The 20,436-nt window shown below is 40.8% G+C and overlaps 1 protein-coding gene across 1 annotated transcript in view; it reads right to left on the bottom strand.

The window, feature by feature from the left end:
• The window catches only part of LOC311024188 (dynein axonemal heavy chain 11), a gene marked incomplete at its 5' end in the record, with an annotated part of 37,595 nt that overhangs the window by 11,133 nt on the left and 6,026 nt on the right, over positions 1–20,436 (bottom strand). Inside the window, 43 exons of the mRNA XM_084026488.1 lie at positions 116–289; positions 1,657–1,791; positions 1,898–1,999; positions 2,086–2,268; positions 2,979–3,122; positions 3,211–3,324; positions 3,440–3,586; positions 3,740–3,973; positions 5,817–5,978; positions 6,645–6,787; positions 6,982–7,105; positions 8,193–8,355; positions 8,684–8,877; positions 8,970–9,131; positions 9,211–9,450; positions 10,299–10,401; positions 10,535–10,700; positions 10,985–11,189; positions 11,780–11,953; positions 12,458–12,589; positions 12,691–12,841; positions 12,964–13,112; positions 13,426–13,553; positions 13,684–13,816; positions 13,922–13,999; positions 14,075–14,269; positions 14,339–14,431; positions 14,641–14,779; positions 14,873–14,989; positions 15,068–15,213; positions 15,325–15,481; positions 15,594–15,754; positions 16,133–16,264; positions 17,248–17,481; positions 17,567–17,719; positions 17,828–17,954; positions 18,040–18,131; positions 18,219–18,443; positions 18,989–19,111; positions 19,416–19,538; positions 19,632–19,790; positions 19,919–20,002; positions 20,205–20,363. Coding sequence (XP_083882614.1) covers positions 116–289; positions 1,657–1,791; positions 1,898–1,999; positions 2,086–2,268; positions 2,979–3,122; positions 3,211–3,324; positions 3,440–3,586; positions 3,740–3,973; positions 5,817–5,978; positions 6,645–6,787; positions 6,982–7,105; positions 8,193–8,355; positions 8,684–8,877; positions 8,970–9,131; positions 9,211–9,450; positions 10,299–10,401; positions 10,535–10,700; positions 10,985–11,189; positions 11,780–11,953; positions 12,458–12,589; positions 12,691–12,841; positions 12,964–13,112; positions 13,426–13,553; positions 13,684–13,816; positions 13,922–13,999; positions 14,075–14,269; positions 14,339–14,431; positions 14,641–14,779; positions 14,873–14,989; positions 15,068–15,213; positions 15,325–15,481; positions 15,594–15,754; positions 16,133–16,264; positions 17,248–17,481; positions 17,567–17,719; positions 17,828–17,954; positions 18,040–18,131; positions 18,219–18,443; positions 18,989–19,111; positions 19,416–19,538; positions 19,632–19,790; positions 19,919–20,002; positions 20,205–20,363 — 6,459 coding nt within the window. The remainder of the gene's footprint in view (positions 1–115; positions 290–1,656; positions 1,792–1,897; positions 2,000–2,085; positions 2,269–2,978; positions 3,123–3,210; positions 3,325–3,439; positions 3,587–3,739; positions 3,974–5,816; positions 5,979–6,644; positions 6,788–6,981; positions 7,106–8,192; positions 8,356–8,683; positions 8,878–8,969; positions 9,132–9,210; positions 9,451–10,298; positions 10,402–10,534; positions 10,701–10,984; positions 11,190–11,779; positions 11,954–12,457; positions 12,590–12,690; positions 12,842–12,963; positions 13,113–13,425; positions 13,554–13,683; positions 13,817–13,921; positions 14,000–14,074; positions 14,270–14,338; positions 14,432–14,640; positions 14,780–14,872; positions 14,990–15,067; positions 15,214–15,324; positions 15,482–15,593; positions 15,755–16,132; positions 16,265–17,247; positions 17,482–17,566; positions 17,720–17,827; positions 17,955–18,039; positions 18,132–18,218; positions 18,444–18,988; positions 19,112–19,415; positions 19,539–19,631; positions 19,791–19,918; positions 20,003–20,204; positions 20,364–20,436) is intronic.

Genomic DNA, 20,436 nt, shown 5'->3' with positions numbered 1-20,436 from the left:
GGAGCACTTGTAGCAGTACAATGAGCTCCAGTTCACAGACTCTGCTGTAGATGTTTGCAGAGAGAAATATTTTACTCTCTAAACAATACAAAGTCTATTGCAAATCTAGTCTTACCTTCTGAGACTGAAGGAAAGGGATCCACACATTGTTAAGGAGCTCCACACGATACTGTCTGGTAAAGTAACCCATGTAAGAGACAAATGCTGAAGTGATGAGAACGTCACCACACAGGGTTTTCTGTTGCTTTTCATACTCAACAATTGCCCGGGACCAGCGCTCCTTCTCTGACTGCAAGACACAAAGAGCAGGCTTAAATATGGTTTAAAAAATAAATGTGTTCAAGGAGAATCATTTTCGCCCATCTGAAGACAGTTTAAAGAATCTACAGATTAAGAAGATGTAAGCAGTAAAGCATCCAACGGCAATCTCTTAAAACAGCTTTAAAAGTTTGGCTGTAGATTCGCTCTGCATCAATTTAGCATTCATTTAAACCTTCAATACTATGACTGTGACAGCACTACAACAATAAATCATGCATGACATTTTCTTACAAGGGGCTGTGGATCTAGAATATGTCACATAATAAATTCTCAGACAGTTAAAAATCACTATAATTTTACTCTAATGCATTATGGATTGCCTGTAATATCACTCAGTCCGGGGTGAGACATTGTTAATTTCCAACAGCTGTTGAGGCTTTGAGGCAAGTTAATGATTAAATATAGACGGCCTGATTTATTAGTCTGAACACTATTGCTTCCAGGTCAATGCCATAAAGACAAAACATTTATCTTGATATGCTTAAAAGCCAAGCTGTTCCATGCAAACCACATTTATTTTCTGGAATAAGAAAACTTACAAAACGGCCACTGAAATGGCCATCTTTTATTTTATATTTGCATCCATAAAGATAATAGATACTGTAGCCGGAATAAGGCATGCACAGGAACGCAAAATAGTTGAATATAATATTCACCAAATTATACAAATATGCAACATTCAATATTTATATATTCATATTCCATAACTTCCCCTTGATACTTTTTCAATTTGTAAAAAACTAACTGAGAATGAATTATTATTACATTACAAACCAGAGATTGTGTAAGGACATGAGCACAGAAATGAGTGTACACATACACCTCATATATACATATACAGTACACACACACACACACACACACACACACACACACACGCACACACACACACACGCACACACACACACACACACACACACACACACACACACACACACACACACACACACACACACACACACACACACACACACTACATAACAACCTCCCACTGCACTGACTGAGGACAGTATTCTCGCCATTTCCCTTCCTTTCTCCACTTGGAAACCATTCAGCCAGCCAGTTGCCCAGTTCAACCATGCATTTTCTGTGGTCCAGCCCTCTCTACCTGTCTCACAAGTCCCCAGTATGCTGCTGGGCCAGGCTGTAAAATCTCCCTTTGCTTGATCCACTCACACAACTGTCAGGCTAGCTTGCCAGGACATAACAACTTCCAGTCCAGACTACTGATGCAATTCGATTTCCAGCAGCTCTCCATGCATGGCTCTGGCAAATTGACAGTTTACTCTATGCCAGGTCAGCCCCAATCACACCAAGAAACTCCTCTATCTTTACCTCTAAGCCCTTCACCAGTCGGTTGGCCAGCTCTATGGTCTGGTTGGTGCGTGTCACCTCCTGTTGACAACTGATTTTCTCAGCTGTAACCCTTTCCACCTGAGCAGTGAGACTCTGGAGGGTTGCATCAAGGTCCTGGAGAAGCAAATCCAAAGGAAGGCATGGGAATTAGACATCATTAAGATAATTTAGCTTTTAGACTAAGTGACTTAATTAGGTGTAATATTAACTTTGCACTCACCGCCAATTTCTTTTGAACTGTTAACATTTTTGCTGTTGCTGTGTCTAGTTCTACATTAGCTTGTGAGAGTGCATGCCTCTTTGGAATGACCTCACAGTAAATCTGCAAAAAAAATTATACATACTATGAAAAACAGCTCTGATGAAGAACAAACCCATAATATCTACTTCGCTGAAAGCATTGCTGACCTCATAGTATCTGACAATGTTAATAGTCCAGGCACAGAGACCAGCTGCAGCCGTAGATTTGGTCCGAACTAGATCGGGGTGGAACTCTGGGTTTCTCAGATACTTTTGTTTGACTGCAGTCAGACAGACGTCAGGGATGTGCTCCTTGTCATAGGACACCAGGGCCTGCAGGAAAACATCCACCTGGCAGACATAAAACAAAGATAGAGGGAATACATTAATGACTGCACTGGCATTATGTGCTGATATCAGTCTAAACATCAGTTGATGATGCAAAGAATCTACTTATTGATGAAACCTGTAAATTGATGTCTCAAAATGACATAATGCTATGTCATTAAGAGACAGTCCCACTCAACAAGGATTACATTATAATTTTACATTAATTTTAATTAAAATAATTTCCCCCACTGAACAGCACTGGCATTCATCTACCTACAGCTAACGTCAAGGATCCCACTAAAATAACCATTTTATCCTGATGCCGTCCTTTTTTTTTTTTTTTTTTTAATAATGTGTATATAAAAAGGTATGTATTAGATGCATGTTTTACTTAATAATGATGAACAAATAAATACATTCGAAAAAACCTACTAGGTCTAAAATGACCAAAATACTGTCGGAGAAGAATTAATTTACCTTCATTTCATGCAAAATTCTGCAGGCTTTAAAAAAAGCCAAATACATAATTGTATGTCCACACTTGCATTAACGGCAGCTAGAGGTTGAGAAGCGGTTGACACACTGCTCCCCTGCTGAGTGAGCATAGTCATAGAGCCATCCAGATGTAATGTGAGTGTTGGAGAGATGCTGGGCAGGCCAGGGTCAAGGCCCACACACAAATTAGATTGGCATTAATCAGGCAGATGTATTTGACATGATGACAGCTTAACCTTGCCCATGAAGGCCCGTGCCGCCTTCCAACTCCGATCCTTAGGCACTCGACCGCGGGGAGCTAGCAGAACCATCACAGCTGCTGCTACGTTGATCACTGCCACTGGAGGGTTTGGAAAGGCCTTCAGCTCCGTAAGATTCACCTAAATAAGGATTGTAAACATTATATTGTGTTTAGAATGAGTCAAACATTTGATGGATTTGTGTTTTGTTTGATAAAAAAAAAAGCACTTTGTTGAGTGTGTCCAGTGCTGCTGTGGCAGCTGCAAGTGATGGCTCTGCCTTGGTGAGGTCATTTTCACAGTCCTTTTGCTTGACTAAGACTTCTGCCTGAATGATGGCAACCTGTAAAAGCAACAAGAATGAAATAAATAAAGTAAAAAATAAAATAAATAAAGTACAGTAGTAGCGTAGTAGGAAGAGAGCAATGTCAAAACCAATGTGCGACAGGAAATATCACCTTTTGTGCCTCGACATCAGCAGCCTCTCTCTTGCTGCTAACCCTCTCAGTCTGCAATCCGATCTTTGAAATAAGAGCCTCAATATTCTGGTTTTTAAAGTTCAGCTCAGCTTCTTGGGCTGCCAATTTAGCTTTTAGATCGTCAACCTTAAATAGAGAACATTTATTACACATACCTCAATGTGTAGCATACTTAATGTCAAAACCCACACTGTTTAAATCAAAAGACTAGTACTTTTCCTAATTTTACTACATTGACCGTGTTCCTAAAACCCACCGGTATAAAATAAAGATGAGTACCTGAATGGCAGTGGTTTGGAGTTTTTTAAGGCCGTTGTCAAGCCGGTTCATCTTGTGCTGGAGCTGAGCCCGGCTCTTCCCCAGAAGGTTTCTGTACAGGGTGATTTGCTGGAGAAAGCTCTTGGGGGTGGTGTAATTGTACCTCTTCTCATTGCGCTGGTATTTTTCACTTGCCTGGTTGACACTGGTGTGAACGTAGGCCATGAAAAGACTGATGGATTCCTGGACGGCAGGCTGTAAAAATAAGCAGACAAGGGGGGAGAGGGGAGAACAGGGTGAGCTGAATTGAGTGGAGTTTAACATCCCCAACCTGATGGGGACTGAAATATTATCTTCATAAATTTTGAATTCATCTACAAGTTTTGCCATTTTACTTGGCCGGCCCTGACTTACTCAATCTGAAATTTAGGTGCAGCTAGCAGGAATGATTAGGCTTTGAAGCCTCTGTGAAAATAATGTGTTTAGACCACTGACATGCAGCTTGTAAAACATGCACACTGTTTACATTATCTCCGATGTCCTCCAACTTTCTAAACACTGTCTGCAGCGGCTGTTGTACTCCATCCCAACAAGGTATTCATCATATGGTGCTCAATGACACAGAGCCTCTATAAATCATACAGTTAGCGATCAATTAAAGCAAAAACAAATGAGCAGACAATACAATGATCAAACCTAACCATAACTCACAAAAAGCCATTGTTAATGATCATGGAGCCAGTTGGAAAAATCATTATTAATTAAGATCTGACATAATGCAGTTGAGATGCGAAAGAAGTTCTGAGATCTGCCCTGTGTAAAAACTATTAATGGGTTCTGCATTCCTAACTTTAAATAAATGATTATTTCTTGTTTCCCAGTCTCTTTAAGAAGATAAATAATCGTTAATGACTTTAAATATACAACAATGTCACATATGTTATTTTATTTAAACTTTTCAAAATATTTTGAATTAAAAGTCCTTTCTGCATTCACAAAAAGGAAATTATAAAGCTCTCCTCCGAATACCTTTTTTTATATTAGTATAACATACTACTACAAGGGGTTCAACAAGATTATTTTCTTAATGATTTATAATGATATAATTATTTTTCTTTTCTTTTTATATTGATTTATCTGCTGGTTATTTTCTCGATTAAGCACTTGGTCTATAAAAGAAAATTGTAAAAAAAATGCACATGGTAGGGTCTTTATGTGTCTTGTTTTGTATGACCAACAATTCCAAAGATATTCCATTTAGAATTAAATATGACGGTGGAAATATTTTTGCTTTAAAAATGACAAATTATTACTTGATTTTTAAAATTTCATTTTCTCCCAATCGACAAATCCATTAACCGTTGAAACTCCAACTACTGCACTTATGCTCAGAAACTGGTCTACTAAATCTGCTACCACCGTTGCGCAAATCCACCTCCTACATCTAAGAATATTAGAGCTGAAGTACTTATGTACTGCTTGCCTCTACTAATGTACTGCTCTAAAAATACCACAGCTTCTTAAGACCTACAGCTACAGAAGACACACACACACACACACACACACACACACACACACACACACACACACACACACACACACACACACACACACACACACACACACACACAGGAAAACAATAGTTTGGCACATGTTCACATATGTGATGACGCTTCCTGGTTGTGACAGCTGTGCCTCCTCAGAGGGTCGTTATGTGCTTAATCACTCTTCTCTCATTAACATAAATGATCATGGGTTGTGATCGTTCCACTGCTATGATGGAAAACAATGATATGCCTGTACTCACTGTCAGTCTCCAGGCATGTGTTCAGCAATTTGTCAGTACCTCTGCAGAGAACTAATGATGAGGGATCTACGGTAAAGTTAATCCAGCTGCACTGTTGTAATTAGGAGGTGTTCATTAAAGTCTAACTCAGTCTGGAATGAGGAGGTACATAGCAAACCCAGGGAAGATAATGTGCTGTATGTCACAACACTAAATGCATCTCTGACAGCTAATACTGCCATTTGCAATGATATTACATAGTTCACACATGCGCTGTGGAAAGCAGGGAGCACTCGGGTTCAAAGGCCTGACCTCAATGTGTTCAATCTCCTGGATGAACCTGTAGCTGACCGACTGCAGAGCTTCTGGGGTCCAAGGATGGAACCAGTCAATGGTGGTGTATTGTACGAGGGCAGGGAATCGACGAGCACGGACATAAAGGGCGCTGCCCACAGGAGACAAACACAGTACCACCTTAAAAGAAACAAGCAGAGAGACAAAGAGTCACCCAAGCAGATACACACAAACAAGCATCCTCATAGTTGAGCATGACAAGATATAACGCTGAGTGTGAGGAAAATCAACACGGGTCATCCGTGTAACAGATGCATCCAAAAGGGAAACCCATAACTGGCAGCCTTCTGCGCCCCCACTTCATCGCCTTGGCATGAGGACAGGCAGCCACATTCCCAGTTGGATGGAGCAGACGGTGACGCTACCAGAAGCCCTGGCGCAAAGATGAACTGGATGGCTTACATGTGTACTGAGACAAGAATGTCCTTCCTTTTAACCCCCCAGTTTGTCTGGCTCTGTTTATTCAGCCTGTTAAACATATTTAATAACACAACATAGCAGCTGTGCTTTTAATTTTGTAGCACAAACAATATACGGAGTATGTTCAAGATTTTCTCATTTATTTGTTGTTGTGCATGTTGGCTGTAAAGGCACATTCAATTGCAATCAAAATGATCAAGTACAACATTGTTCATTTTATGTGTCCTCCACTTTTGTAAATAAATAAATAAATGAAAAGGTATATATAAAAGTAATGTGCAATTATACATCAATAAGTTTCATTGGGCAGATAAGGCTAGAAGCACTGGTGAAAAATGATTTCTTTAGAGGGAAGATTTGAAAGACCGTGAGCTGTAGTCGAACTCGTTGAGTGAAGAATCTCCAGCAGTTCTCCCTGCTGTCCAGCAGTCCGAGGGCTCGGACCTCAGCTCTCACACCGGACACAATGCCTTCCATCTCCTCCTCACTGAACAACTCAGGGATTTCTCCTGGAGGGGAAGGTACAATCAAATCATAGTCTGACATGCTCTCATGATCAATATTCTCTCTCTCTTCATGCAATGTCATATTTTCAGAATGCTTTCAAAGACTGTACAAGTTTTATAATTGATGATGTACATTCATGAAGAAAATTCTATGATGACAATAAGCAGACACAGCTAAAACAGAGTTTCGGTCTGACCTGATGCCAGTAAGTCATTAATAATGACCAGAAACCGCTCATCAGGTATCTGTGCATCAGTAATGAGTAGAGCCACACGCTGGTTCTTCACTCCAGTCCTTAGAAACAAGCCTGCCAGATCCCTCTAAATAAAACGAAGACATGAAGAGAACTCTGTTGGAAATCCATAATCTTGCAGAGTTCTGCTCAGAGAACAACCTACTGCTCAATGTCAGTAAAACCAAGGAGCTGCATGTGGATTTTAGGAAAAAGGAGGCGAAGAAGACTACCACCCCTCTCTACATTAGTGGCGCTGGGAAGGAGCAACTGAACAGTTTAAAACTCCTAGGAATCAGCATCAGAAACAGCCTGACATGGTCATCACACATCTCTACCCCCGTGAAAAAAACTCAAAAACAGCTGTATTTCTTGAAGAAACTTAAGAGGGCAAAATTCCTGTAAGAGATTCTTGTTAACTTTTACAGAGGAGCAATAGAAATTACTGGAAACATAACAAAATGCCATGGAATGTGCAGGGCCCAGGACAAGGAGGGCTCGACAGCGGGTGAATAAATCCATCATTGGTACCCATCTACTGAGCATCAGTAACTACAAAGAGCTCAAAGGATATTAAAGACAAAACCCATCCCAGCAACAGCCTGTTAACCCGGCAGCCATCTGGCAGGAGATACAGTAATATCAGCTGCTGTAACACCAGACTTCAGAGCAGCTTCTTTCCTAGGGCTGTGACTATCCTAAATTCATAATACACCCTCGTATTAAACAGTGCATGCCATAAATGGACCCCCAACTGTATAATATTCACAATGATAAAGAGTCTATTACAAAATTTTAAATCAACATCCCGAACAAAGTCCCATGATAACGCCTTGATTTTTTAAGAGGCTATTAAATGATTAAATTGACCAATTTGCATCAGCAATGAGATATTGAAACATTTCTCAGTGGCTTAAAATAGTATCTGACAAGTATTTCCCGGGTCAGTGGGGAAGCTGAATAAAAATGAATTACATCAATATCCTGCATGCAGCCAGACGGATCATTGATCTAGGGATTGTTTTAACAAACCTTGATTTCAGTGAATTGTGAAGGATTCTAAGTACAAGCAGGTCACGTTAAGCTTATACATTTTCATAAAAGCATCTTTTATGACGTGATTCTGCACTTGATGTTCTGTATAGCTGCAACCTATTAAGTACATCAATATTTACCTTGAGGTCCTGGGTGCTATAATCCTTACTCAGAGAGATTTGGAAGACTTCCACAGAGGATATGTAGGCAGCCAGACGAGTCAGGCTCTGCTTCCCACTGCCCCCGACCCCGACCAGTAAGCCATGACCCCATGGCAACTCCAGGATACGACTGATGCGACAGCTGATAACAAACACAATCTCTGTTATGCCATGAAACGCTATCCAATCAAATATTAAAAATATTAAAAATCTATACAAACTGTGTCGTCTCCACATCAGCTTTGACATAATGCTATTAACTCATACTATATTAGCGCCTCTTTCTGCATTTAACGACAATCTTTACCTGTAATTACATTTCTTATGCACTTTTCTTTTCTTACTACTTTAATGTGGTTTATATGCTTTTGTTTCATGTCTTATTGCTACAGGAACATTATCAAAGGAAATCATTTATGCACTATGATCCCTGTAATTATTAAAATATTATGCAAACTAGCTATACTTACACATGTTGCATAGCATCTTCAAACAACACCAGATTCATGGCTGCATTGAGTTCATTGTAGCTCTCCAGTGCATCAGTGAGGACAGACCTGAGTGTAGCCCAGTCTCTAATAGGAGCATAGGAAGCTTCATTGCCCATATTGGCAAAGTGACAGTAGAGAAGGGGCTGCTTAGTCACCATTCTGTCCTCCACTCCCTGGAAGAGGATAAGCATAATACATTTTGAAATCTTACGGTCACTTATATTATCTTCAGATAAAGAACAACCCGTTTTTATCAGTATTATACCTCAAAGCACTCATGCAAAGTCTCCATCTGGAGCTTCCGGAAGAGCTGCAGGTCCTTGTCATCCACCAGTCTGTCAGAGTACACTCTACATGACTCGTGAAGCCACAACAGTGCCAAGTCAGATGTCTCTTCCACACAGTCAGGCCCAGCGAAGAGGATGCCCTGAATAATACATATAATCATATTACTTCACTGTTCATTCCAAACTCCAAATGCAAAAAAGTGCTCATATCAGTACTACCTGAAAGACATCAGACAAGTTTCGTAAATTAAATGTGTAGTGGAATTTGATGGCTGTGGGCAGAAAGCTGTGAACCATCTTTTGATGAAGAGCTATGGCAGCTTGGACCACAGCTACAGCGCTCCTCTGAACCAGTGGACTGAAGAGCTGCTGTTTCAGGTGGCCACACAGGATCTGACTGTAGATTGACATCTGAGCCTCAGACGAAGGATAGTTCACTGTGAACACTGAGAAATGTCTCTGTAGAGAATAGGCATGACACAATTTCAGAACACGTATAGCAGGGTATACTTTTAATTATTTATAACTGCTAGTTTGGGGATGGCTTAAATATCACCCCCAAAATCTTTCTAATACATCACTAGCAGTGAATTTGTAATTGCTGCTTCTTCTTCATGCTAATAATTTTCTCTGCAAACAAGTAAGTGCAATGGGTGTCTGAGTTTCTGCAGATGAAGATTCATTATAAAAAACAATTGACTAAAGCTTCTTGGCAGCATATTTAATTAATAAACTGTGCCTATGCGAAAGGGAGCTTTAAATTTAAATTCTGCAAACCAATTCACACATACATTCATTTATAATTATTTAAAACTATACCAAAAACCTTGAACGTTTCTACTGGAAAATAAATAACGCTGGTACAAACGCGGGCTGCACGGTGGTGTAGTGGTTAGCACTCTCGCCTCACAGCAAGAGGGTCCCGGGTTCGATCCCCGGGTCGGCCCGGGTTCCTTCTGTGTGGACTTTGCATGTTCTCCCCGTGTAAGCGTGGGTTCTCTCCGGGTTCTCCGGCTTCCTCCCACAGTCCAAAGACATGCAGGATGGGGATAGGTAAATTGGTGACTCTAAATTGCCCGTAGGTGTGAATGTGAGTGTGAATGGTTGTTTGTCTCTACATGTCGGCCCTGCGATAGACTGGCGTCCTGTCCAGGGTGTACCCCGCCTTCACCCAATGACAGCTGGGATCGGCTCCAGCCCCCCCGCGACCCTGAATACTGGATAAGCGGTAGAAAATGGATGGATGGATGGATGGTACAAACGCTTCCTCCAATCCAACATAAGGCCAATTTAAGTGGAAAACATACTTGTAGTCTGGGATTGATAGTGAAGCTCCCAGCAGTTGGATTCATACAGGCAACATACTGCGTGTTGTGTATTTCCTTTAGGCTCAGTTTCTGTCTGTCATACCTACAAAGAGCAAGAAAAGACGTCTTGGTATAATCATCAGAATACACCATCGTTTGGCTAAATGTTTCACGCGGTGGCATAAGACTCAAACGCACAACTGAAAACCTGGTAGTAAGTGTGTGGGTCTTCTCACCAGTGCCCATAATCCAGATGCTGACGTATTAGTGCGTGAGGCTGCACTGTTCCATAAGCGTCGACAGCTGGCATGTTGATATCATCTATAAAGTAGACCATCCTTCTGTTGCCTACAGGGGAGTAGCTTCTACCTGCTCTTTTCTCTAACTGTCGCTCAAGAATCACTAAAAGAGAAAGCAGTGACTTGTCACAAATCCACAAACACAATACATAAACCAAAATACAGATAGCCATGCAAATACGAGGCAAACTATATATTTTTAAAAGCACCCCTGATTGATTTTGGAAATGTGAGGTTGTCATATGCCTACAGTTATGACAGCAATAATACGAGACAGTAATTTCTCTCGCCCTCCATTCTTTTTTAAATCAGAGCATTGCCAGCAGATGGTGCTACAGTTTACTTGATGTGCCAGTCAGTACAGAACAATCAGAAAACCTCACTCACCCTGCAGCATGAGGGAGGTAGTGTAGTAGTTGAAGGGTACTTTTGTTGTCATGTAACTCTCTGGCAGACAGTCAAACTTATTCTTGACAAGTGCAGTCTTTCCCACTCCAGCATTCCCCACAAGCATCACTGGCTGTCTCCTCTCCAGCAACAAGTCCATGAAGTAGCGAAGACGCACAGTCTCTGCTGTGTGTACCAGAACAGCCTGCAATCATAGAAACAGCAGGAAGACAGGGAGCAGAAACATACATAGTTATTATGGCTTTCTTTGAGTGTGATTTATTGACAGACATGTGTTCAGTGAATAGTATGTGATTTATAATTTCTTGTATTTCCCCAGTACACCACAACTATTCTGTCATAATAGCATCATTTGCTCAGAACAAAACCCCACTAATTATGGCTCAGCAAGAGCCTTTGGAGCATTCACAGCTGTACGCAGGAGCATAAAGAAAGACAATAGCGCGTGGGTGATAGCTCAAGCCTTGTTGCTCATGCCTTCACCCCCACACAGTCTGGTATGGGGTGTAGTAGATGGTAATCAGACACAGTGGAAAGCCTATCATCCATTGTAGCACCCCTGCCATAACCTCATGGTTGGACTTTACCCTCTCTTATTATGTTCACTGAGGCAAACATTCATTTTTAATATGACTATTGTTCATTTTTGGTTATTTTTCTTTAAGGTTACTTGTGATCATGTATGTGATTATTAAAGCTTGAAAAGTCCATGTTTCTGGAGTTTCATGAAGGGTTCTACTCTCACATAGCAGCTTATATATTCCTGTTATATACCTGTAGTAGTGTACAAGTTTCCATTTCAAACGGAGGCACAGTATCACTCCAGGGCAGGAACTTTCTGGTTTGAGGGTCAAGGTAGTAGTCAAACACGGTCCCCAGCGCTGGCAGCTTCACCGTCTTCATTTCTTTGGTCCACCACTGACTGAATTCCACCCGGTAATCATAGAGCTGGACAAATCATTGAGGCTATAATGTCATACATTTCACATAATTTCAATGAACAACCCCATCATGACTCTAAATCATTGACACTTAAGGTTATATTATTCTTGGAGATATGTTCTGACATGTCTGTCAGCAAATAACACTATTTTGTGCGTCGCTCTATATTTATATCTTCCAGACAGAAGTACAACGACAAATCAAGTAATAAACAATAAGTGAAAACTAAGTGGATTATTACCAGGAATATTATCAAACGAACACATAAAAAGTCCTTGATGTTGCCTCCAACCTAAAGCCAGTTACACGTTTCACTATGAAAAACTGTCGAGTATGAACAGCTCTTGAGCTTTGAGCAGCCAAGAAATAAAAGTGAAGCTTTATTAGGACACTTCTACAGAGTGTGTTCTTGTCATGTCAAGATCCATGCACCAAAATTGCCCTAATCATCTCTGTATACAAGCTCATATGAAATTAGAATCGTTATGCCATACTCAACCAAAGTAATACCTGATCTTGATACAGTGCCCCACCAAAAGCCCAGATGCAGGCAAATGTGAAGTAAGTCTCATAGAGGTCACATGGAGAGTCAGATGGGATATTTTCTGGTGTTAGGAGGCAGTCAAGCAAAGTGCAGAGTGTCTGGAAAAAAAAGAAAATAATAATTTAATTCTGATTTGTTGGCTGCATAGTAAAGAAATAAAGGAAGAAATATATTCTAACGAGTCTTGTGTGTTGTGTACCTGCACCATAGAGTTTTCTGGGATAGGAGTGATGGTCTTGAAGGTGTTTCTCATCTGTTCTAGACAACGAGGAACATACTTTTCGAACAGTATGGTGAGGTGGGCCCTTTCTGTCTGGCGTTCTCGTTGGTCAATCCAGCTGGCAACGTACCTTAGCAAGAAGCAATCATTTTGTATTGATGTGCTGATCTGATAATACAAGATAATACAAAAACAGCATTGCATTGAAAACCTCAAACATGTTATTATGTGAACACAAACTGTGTGACTCACGGGTTCCAGCCCAGGTCCTGTTGGTTGACATAAAGAATGCCTGCTCTGGACACAGTAGCAGGAGTGGCTGTCCTTAGGTGACTGATTTCAAACACTAGTCTCATGGATGAAGTGACTGGAACACGTTCATTGCTGGCCAGTGTCAGCACCTGGAAGATGTTACGAAGCATTGCGGTTTCCTAATATCGTAACATTTGCATTGTCAATATGACAGACAAGACTCTGCCCAAACGGTAAGGAAAACACCTTTATATCTCATCAGGTTTGACAGATGTGCTTTGGAATATTTCAAAGGCGCAAGATCACTGTGACATGATTCATCGCTGGAGAAAATGACCTCCAAGTACTCACACTCCAGGAAGTGATTGCTGAAGGAGGGGGAAAGAAACATCTTTTTCTACCTATACCACCTTGGTTGCTATGTGTTGTACAATAGTGTATGAGTGAACATGAGGGAGGTACCTTGTTGTCATCCATCACTGTGTTGAGTGATTCAATCCACATCGGATCAATGTCTCCATCCAACACAATCCACTTAGGTCCTATGTGGGAGATGTTTGCTTGCTCTCGCATCAATGATGAAAGCAAACCTTACACAGAGATTGAGGACCACAAACAAAAACTTAGATTACAAAGTATTGGCACTGTTTGGATATGAGTTAGCAATGGCTTTGTGTGTATTACACTTTGTTATTCTCATTTAAAACCAGCTCTGTTTACCATCTTTCCACTCTCGAGTTGCGTGATGGATGAAGCCAAACAATTCATCTCTGTCTACTGCCTTTGGATTGAGGTCATTCCATACAGGCTTCCTCTTCAAGTTTGCATAGGTTTTATGGAGAACTCGCAATATCTGTGGAACATTAAACATCTATAATATTTGATATGCCTTTGATGTAACTTACCAAAACAAACCCAGCATTTACTTTTTACAGTTGGTAAGGGAATAAAATGTAACCTGGCTTTTCCCAGTCCCAGCATTTCCAATAACAAAGACAGAATGACGCACTGCCATGAGTTCCTCCAACTGCACCACCTGACAAAATAAATGTTAGAAATAGATCACTTCATTATTTTTTAAGCACTGACCATACACCATATCATGTCAAACCTTAAGGATAAATGTCTCCTCAGGTTGGAGTCGGAGCTCCACCGTGGTCTTTCGGACGGCCTTTTCAAATTCACAGTCTCTCTCTCTCTCCACCTCTAGGCCTGGGAACAGATCTCCCAGCAGTCCCAAGAAGACAGGTACATCCTCAGTGACAATTTTAGGCATGTTGAAGTCCCTCAGCGCACGCATCAGCACCTGTGAAGGAAAGGGCACTTAGATGATGGAGTTTTCCTCTTGTGGCTGTGAGATAACACGTGTAATCACCTGATCCTCTGGTCTACTCTTGTCTCGTCTTCTCAGTGCCCCTGCCACAACCAGAACAGACTTGACAGCACGCAAACCCCAATCATAGTGGTCCTAATACACAATGAGAATAGACAGTAAAGATGTGTACTCCTGTGTTTACACTCACCATAAATCGTATCATACAAAGCGCAAAGATTTATTGTATGGTTTCATGCATTGCTGTGCTCCTAAGGTATAGCTGAAAAGATGTATTATTGGTGCTCTCTGTTCTAATCCAACATTATGAAAAATAACAGTGCTATTAAGTGCTTTTCTCCTACCTGCTTAGAGAGCAGTTCTTTGCAGAGAGTGTACAGAGTGATAAACTTCCTGGCTAAAAGCTTAGCACCACGGAAACCTTCTGCAACAAGCATTATCTCACAAATAAGCTCAGTGTCAGGCACCACCATGGCACAGGGTCTGCAGCAGGACACAGAGACATCAGACAATAAACCTCATGCTGAGTAAAAGCACACTATATAATAAAAATAAAAATAATTGCATCACTCTCACCTGAATAGAGCCTTGAGGTTCTCGGGTAGCTCTGTCCTGCCTGCATAGCCAGGATTCATTGTGATGAAAATCCCCACAGAAGGCTTTAAGACAATATCTTCATCCAAGAACAGAAACCTGAGGGTTCATAGAGAGTTAAAAGCATTTTCACTTTCACAGCATAATGTCATCGTGTTTTCAGCTTCAACCGGCTACCTTTTCTTTTTAGAGCGGATGGCGTCCTGTATAGTTTTGACTTGCATTGCTACCACTGACAGAACGTCCACAGCGATACGATTGAACTCATCAAAGCAGCCCCATGCTCCAGTCTGGGCCAGACCCTTGTAGATGTTGCCAATTGACTGAACATGAAAAACATACATTAAAACATACATGTTTTCTGAAACATCTAATCAAGACATAAACTGACAACATGGACTCATTATGAATTGTCTGCTGAATGACTTCCACACCTTGTAGTCCATCTGTTCAGAACAGTTGAAGATGTAGACCATGACGCCAATGGCTCTACCAAGATCTTTAGTGGTCTCAGTCTTCCCTGTTCCAGCGGGGCCAGCCGGGGCTCCACTCATGGTCAGGTGCAGTGACTGAGTTAAGGTGATGTAACACCTAAACAAACCCATGAAACCAGCAAACAGAAAGACATTAATTTGCCATTTAAATGCTGAATGGAGCAAACTTGCATTACATGCATAGACTGAAAACTGAGCATCAGAGTTACCGGTCTGTGAGGGGAGTGATGACTAGACGTGGTGTATTTCCAAGATACTCGTAAGAGTAAAGGAACTGGGCATCACAGATGTTAACAAAGCAGTGATGCTGCTGCTCATACCAGCAATGCCGGAGCTGGGAAAGCCACTGGAAGGCCTGTGAGGTGGTGACCTGTGAACACGTGGCTGCTATTAAACTTTGTAAAAGAGATCACATGTCAAACAGATAGGGCAGCAGGTAATATGATGATCATATCTAGTTTAAAATTATGTCTTGTTTTAAACCTAGAGTCTATACAGTTTTTTCACAATTTTAAAAGTCAGGAAGTGTACTGTTCCTATTCAGGTTTGTTGCGTTAATTTAATTGTAACAATTTTTTTAAGAAGGTATATTTGTCTTGTTGCTGCATATAGTTTGCAAATGGAGAACTGAGCTGTTACCATATGGGTTGTGATTTTTTCAGTAAATTATATTCCCATCATAGAAAAGCTAAACACAATGCCAGACTAAAAGGAAATGCTGATTATGGGATGATACAAACGTGATTACCTTTTGGGCAATGAGGCTGGCAACGATGTCTCTAGCATGGACATCAATAGTGCATAAAGTCATGATCTTCTGTCTGTCGCCTGAGCTCAGCTGTCCCAGCAGCATGCCGATCAACGCGTTGAGTTGAGAAATCTGTAGGAGGGAAGAAAAAATGATTCAAAGCAATGCTGAAGAAAATAGACAGAAGAAAAGAGTGCCAGTTTAAATTCACATACAAGATTGAATTGAACAACCCAACGCAAAAATGTTACATTTGTACTGTTAAGTATTCTACAGTTAGTCATCAAAACTTGGATTTATGCAGAATAACATACACAGACACTATATAAATACAAAGAGAAGCAAAAGTAGTCTTTTGCTTCGACTACAACATCACTGATGTCTTGCATCGGTCACTGGTCCTGTACAACAGCAAATCCAATTAGTGCAGTGCGTTTAAGGGAGTGAGACATTATTCAAACAGCAACCAAGGACATTCTAACCTTATGTAGTGCTGATGAATCTGACAAGAGTGATAATACAACTGCCTGCATAGCCAACACAAGCGCCTCCAAACCAAGCTCAGGTCACTGAGTCCGAGTCATTATGGAAAACAGGGACTATATTTGACTTTTTAACCACGATCAATTTATTCAGTGTTGTATGGTATTGTTGTTATTTTCTTAACTTCATTTTGTGTGCATTAGTCTCTTCATCTTCTCTCCATTTGTGTCTTGTTTTTCTTTTTTTATAACATCACATTTGTTTGTGCGAGTCATTTGAAAAGCACTTTCATTTGTATTTGATTTAATTGAACGGTGCTTCATAAATAAAACTTGACTGATTGATATTACAATTCTGCTACACTGACTGAGGTTGTAATAAAATGTATGACGTACCATGTGAGATTTTGACGCCATGATTTGTGGTGGGAATGTACTGAATGATTTTGTAGGCAATTTTTCTTATTTCAAAATATAAGAAAGATAATACACAGTGATTTTTATCCATCAGCAACCTGTCCAACTCACAATGCCTATTGCCACATAAAGCAAATATTATCCACATTTCTTGCCAACCAAGCTGCATGCCTAATTGAACTCTCTAAATATTGGTTTACTCAGCATACATCGTACCTGTTTCTTGTTGTAATCTTTTAGTGCAGTCTCAAATCCTTCCTCCAGTCTTTTAAACACAAGCTCCATATCATTGCTCCACCAGATCTGGGATCCAGTGAGAGCCACCTGGGCAGGAAAGTCAAGAATCCACTGCTCTCTCGGCCGGTCCTCGTACACAGACACAGCCTCCGACAGGTGACGCCTCACACATTCCTTCATAGTCTCCTCCAGACGAGAAAGCCACGCCTCCACCTAATGTAAATTATGATTACCATTAGTTAAGTTCTTCAGTTTCTGAAATGTGATTCCAATACTTTGAAACTTAAAATAACCTTACCGGCCCGTGACAGTAAAATTCAGTCTGGAATGGGACATGCTCCCTCTCTTTGCTGTACATGCCCACTGCAAGTTTCGGATTATCAAGCTGTTCATTTTTGGCAAACTCCAGATCTGACATGTTGTCAAATAATTTTGAGAGGTGGACAGTAACCTGCAAAAGACACTCGGACATTACATTTTTCATGACAGACACAGAAGTGAAATATTGACACTGGACAAATACTAAAAACAAAGAAAGGGAAATGCTACATAAATGTACCTCTCTGGGGCGACTCCCTTTGGAGAGGATGTCTAACAAGTCTGCTGAGGACATAAAGTAGAATCGGGGAAATGCACGTCTTTTTGTCTCCAAGTATTCAGCAAGAGCTTTTTCACACAGTGCCAGCCTGAAAAAAGAAAGAGTATGGGATTAATACGCACAATTCAACAAACTGAACAGTATAATGAAAGTGCAATTAAATAAAAACGAACCTTCTTTGTAGATCCTCTAACTTCCCAAATAGATGAGGTTTGTTGGTTGCCTCAATGACATGTTTAGTCTTAGCACTGTCCAACATTAACTCCTGAAAGAACCAAAACCTCAATGTTTATAATGATGACAACAATAATAATAATTTGTATAACTACATGACTGGGATAGAAGTACAGACCTGGAATTCTGCATCTATAGTTTGAAATCTGTGTGCATCTGCAGGCAGCTGTTGGCAGATGTCGTCACAGCTTTTGAAGATGCTTTCCAGGTAGGCCCATGTCCTTTGGACATCCATCCAGACCATCAGCACAGAGTCAGCCACAGTGAGCCGTTTCTGTAGTTCCACTACTTGGAAAAGGAAGTGATGAACATGCTTGCTCTGAAAGATGCCTTGGAGCTGCACCTTAAGGATTAAGACATGGAGACATGAGCTAAAACATATTTTATCCGATATAAAACTCAAATACATCAAACTACTTAAAGTAATATCTTAATAACCTTAAACCTCATATGTGTCAGTTTAATTTCAATGCATATTCAACCTCATCTACATGCCGTGCCATAAAAAATGGGGGAGGGGAAAAAGTCTGTTTACACAAAGATCTAGGCACTGAAGTGGCAAGACTTCTAATTGCTGGCTGTAACCCCCCCGATGCATCTGGTGGATGTGTACAAAGACCGCCACGGTGCAACAATGCCCTATGTCCTCCAGCAGCTATAAATCTAAGGACTCAATAGGGACCTCTCTACTCTCAGCTGTGCTGTTAGACAGTCAGACAGGGCGGTCCCTTTCTGCACTCTCATCTCTATTCAGCACTTAACTATCAGTGCTTCTCACAGACAACTGATCTTGAGAACTTGTTCTTGCGCTTTACAGCCATTGTACATTCTAAGCTATAAGGTCACACATAAAATGTTAGTATCAGCATCAGTAGCAACAATATTTACCTGATGATCCTCAAGTGTTTCAATAAGTTCCTCATCACATTTAAGTAGTGGCACAGAGGCTTGGTAATGATCTTCATATGAAAGTTCCATTGATGCCCACGTTTTACTTATTTCTGTCACAACCTGAAATAAAAAAATATCAGACAGCATAATCATAACACATTTGAAAACACATTATGGAAACCTAATATAGTGACTAACGATGTCCAATGAAAACCATTTATCTATTTATCTCTGTTACTTTCAATCAAGAGTCCCTTTAGTAATTCTGCTAAATAACCAACACCATTGGATTGCTGTCACAAAGCCGAAAACAGGCTCATAAACCATGTTCATGAGGTTAGCTGCTAGTTCAATGTTATACCTTTTATCATACACATTATTGATGGTGTTGAATATGACCACATTCTATTAATTGAAGAAGAACCTTCTCGATGGCCATTTCCTTGACCGCCTTATCGACTATGTTGCGAACTTCGTCTTCCAACAAATGGAGCTTCAGAGCCAAGAGGTCTTCCAAGGTGGTGCTGTCAGTAACGGTGAAGTCCGTCTATTTCAAAAGAATTACTGTCATGATACAAAGATTTTTTCCCATGCAAAATATTGCTCTATAGGATGACTTCTGCTTTTTGTATTTCCACACCTGCGTTGTTCTAATTAGCTGCACCCAGTGGCGCTCTCGTATGGCCGGGTTCTGTAGCTGACTCACAGCCTGAAGTGAAGTCAACAGGTTCTTTACATAAAGGTCTAACCCAGAATAGACATCCCAAACACGAGCCTCTTTGTCAAGCTTCCGTATGTCCTACACAAACAGAAGGTAGGTAAACATAATTACTTATTAGAGGCATCTGTTACAAATGGCAATGGTGCATGACAGCAAGACAGCAGGAGAGATGCGCTGGTGTGAGGTAGCACTGTTGGTGACCTCACCTTGGCAAACCTCCTCAATTCTGCATCCATCTGGTCCACGTTTATCTGCCTCCATTTGGTCATTGTCCAGTTTTCCACACTGCTCTGTGTAGATAAAGATGCGTGCAGAAGGGGCAATGGGCTGAGGATACTTACTGGGGACATTTAGAAGCTTTGGGTATTCAAATTATCAAAGACAGCCTCCAAGAAGACAGGCTGGTCAAGTGACTGAGTTATTAGGACATTGCAGTGGGGTGATGAGGCCTTCAGCTGTATTTCCCCACACAGAATACATTAAGCTACTTACCTGCACAAACACGACATTGTCCCACAGTGCTTTGAGGGTTGTGATCTCTCGTCTACAGAGCTTGATGTCTCTATAGTCGGGAATCGTAACATCAAACAGATTTGTGGACTCCTGTAGCTCTGCTACCTCTTTCTCCATGACTCGGACAGCTTTTTCAGACTAGAAACAAAAACATGGTAAATGTTATCCAAAGTGCACAGGATAACACAATGTTGTTTAAAAGTTTTAATCA

Source organism: Eutrigla gurnardus (genome assembly GCF_963514095.1).
Source record: "Eutrigla gurnardus genome assembly, chromosome: 14".
NCBI lineage: Eukaryota > Metazoa > Chordata > Actinopteri > Perciformes > Triglidae > Eutrigla > Eutrigla gurnardus.
The sequence above is the reverse complement of the archived record's forward strand: the minus strand, read 5'-3'. Positions and strand labels throughout refer to the sequence as shown.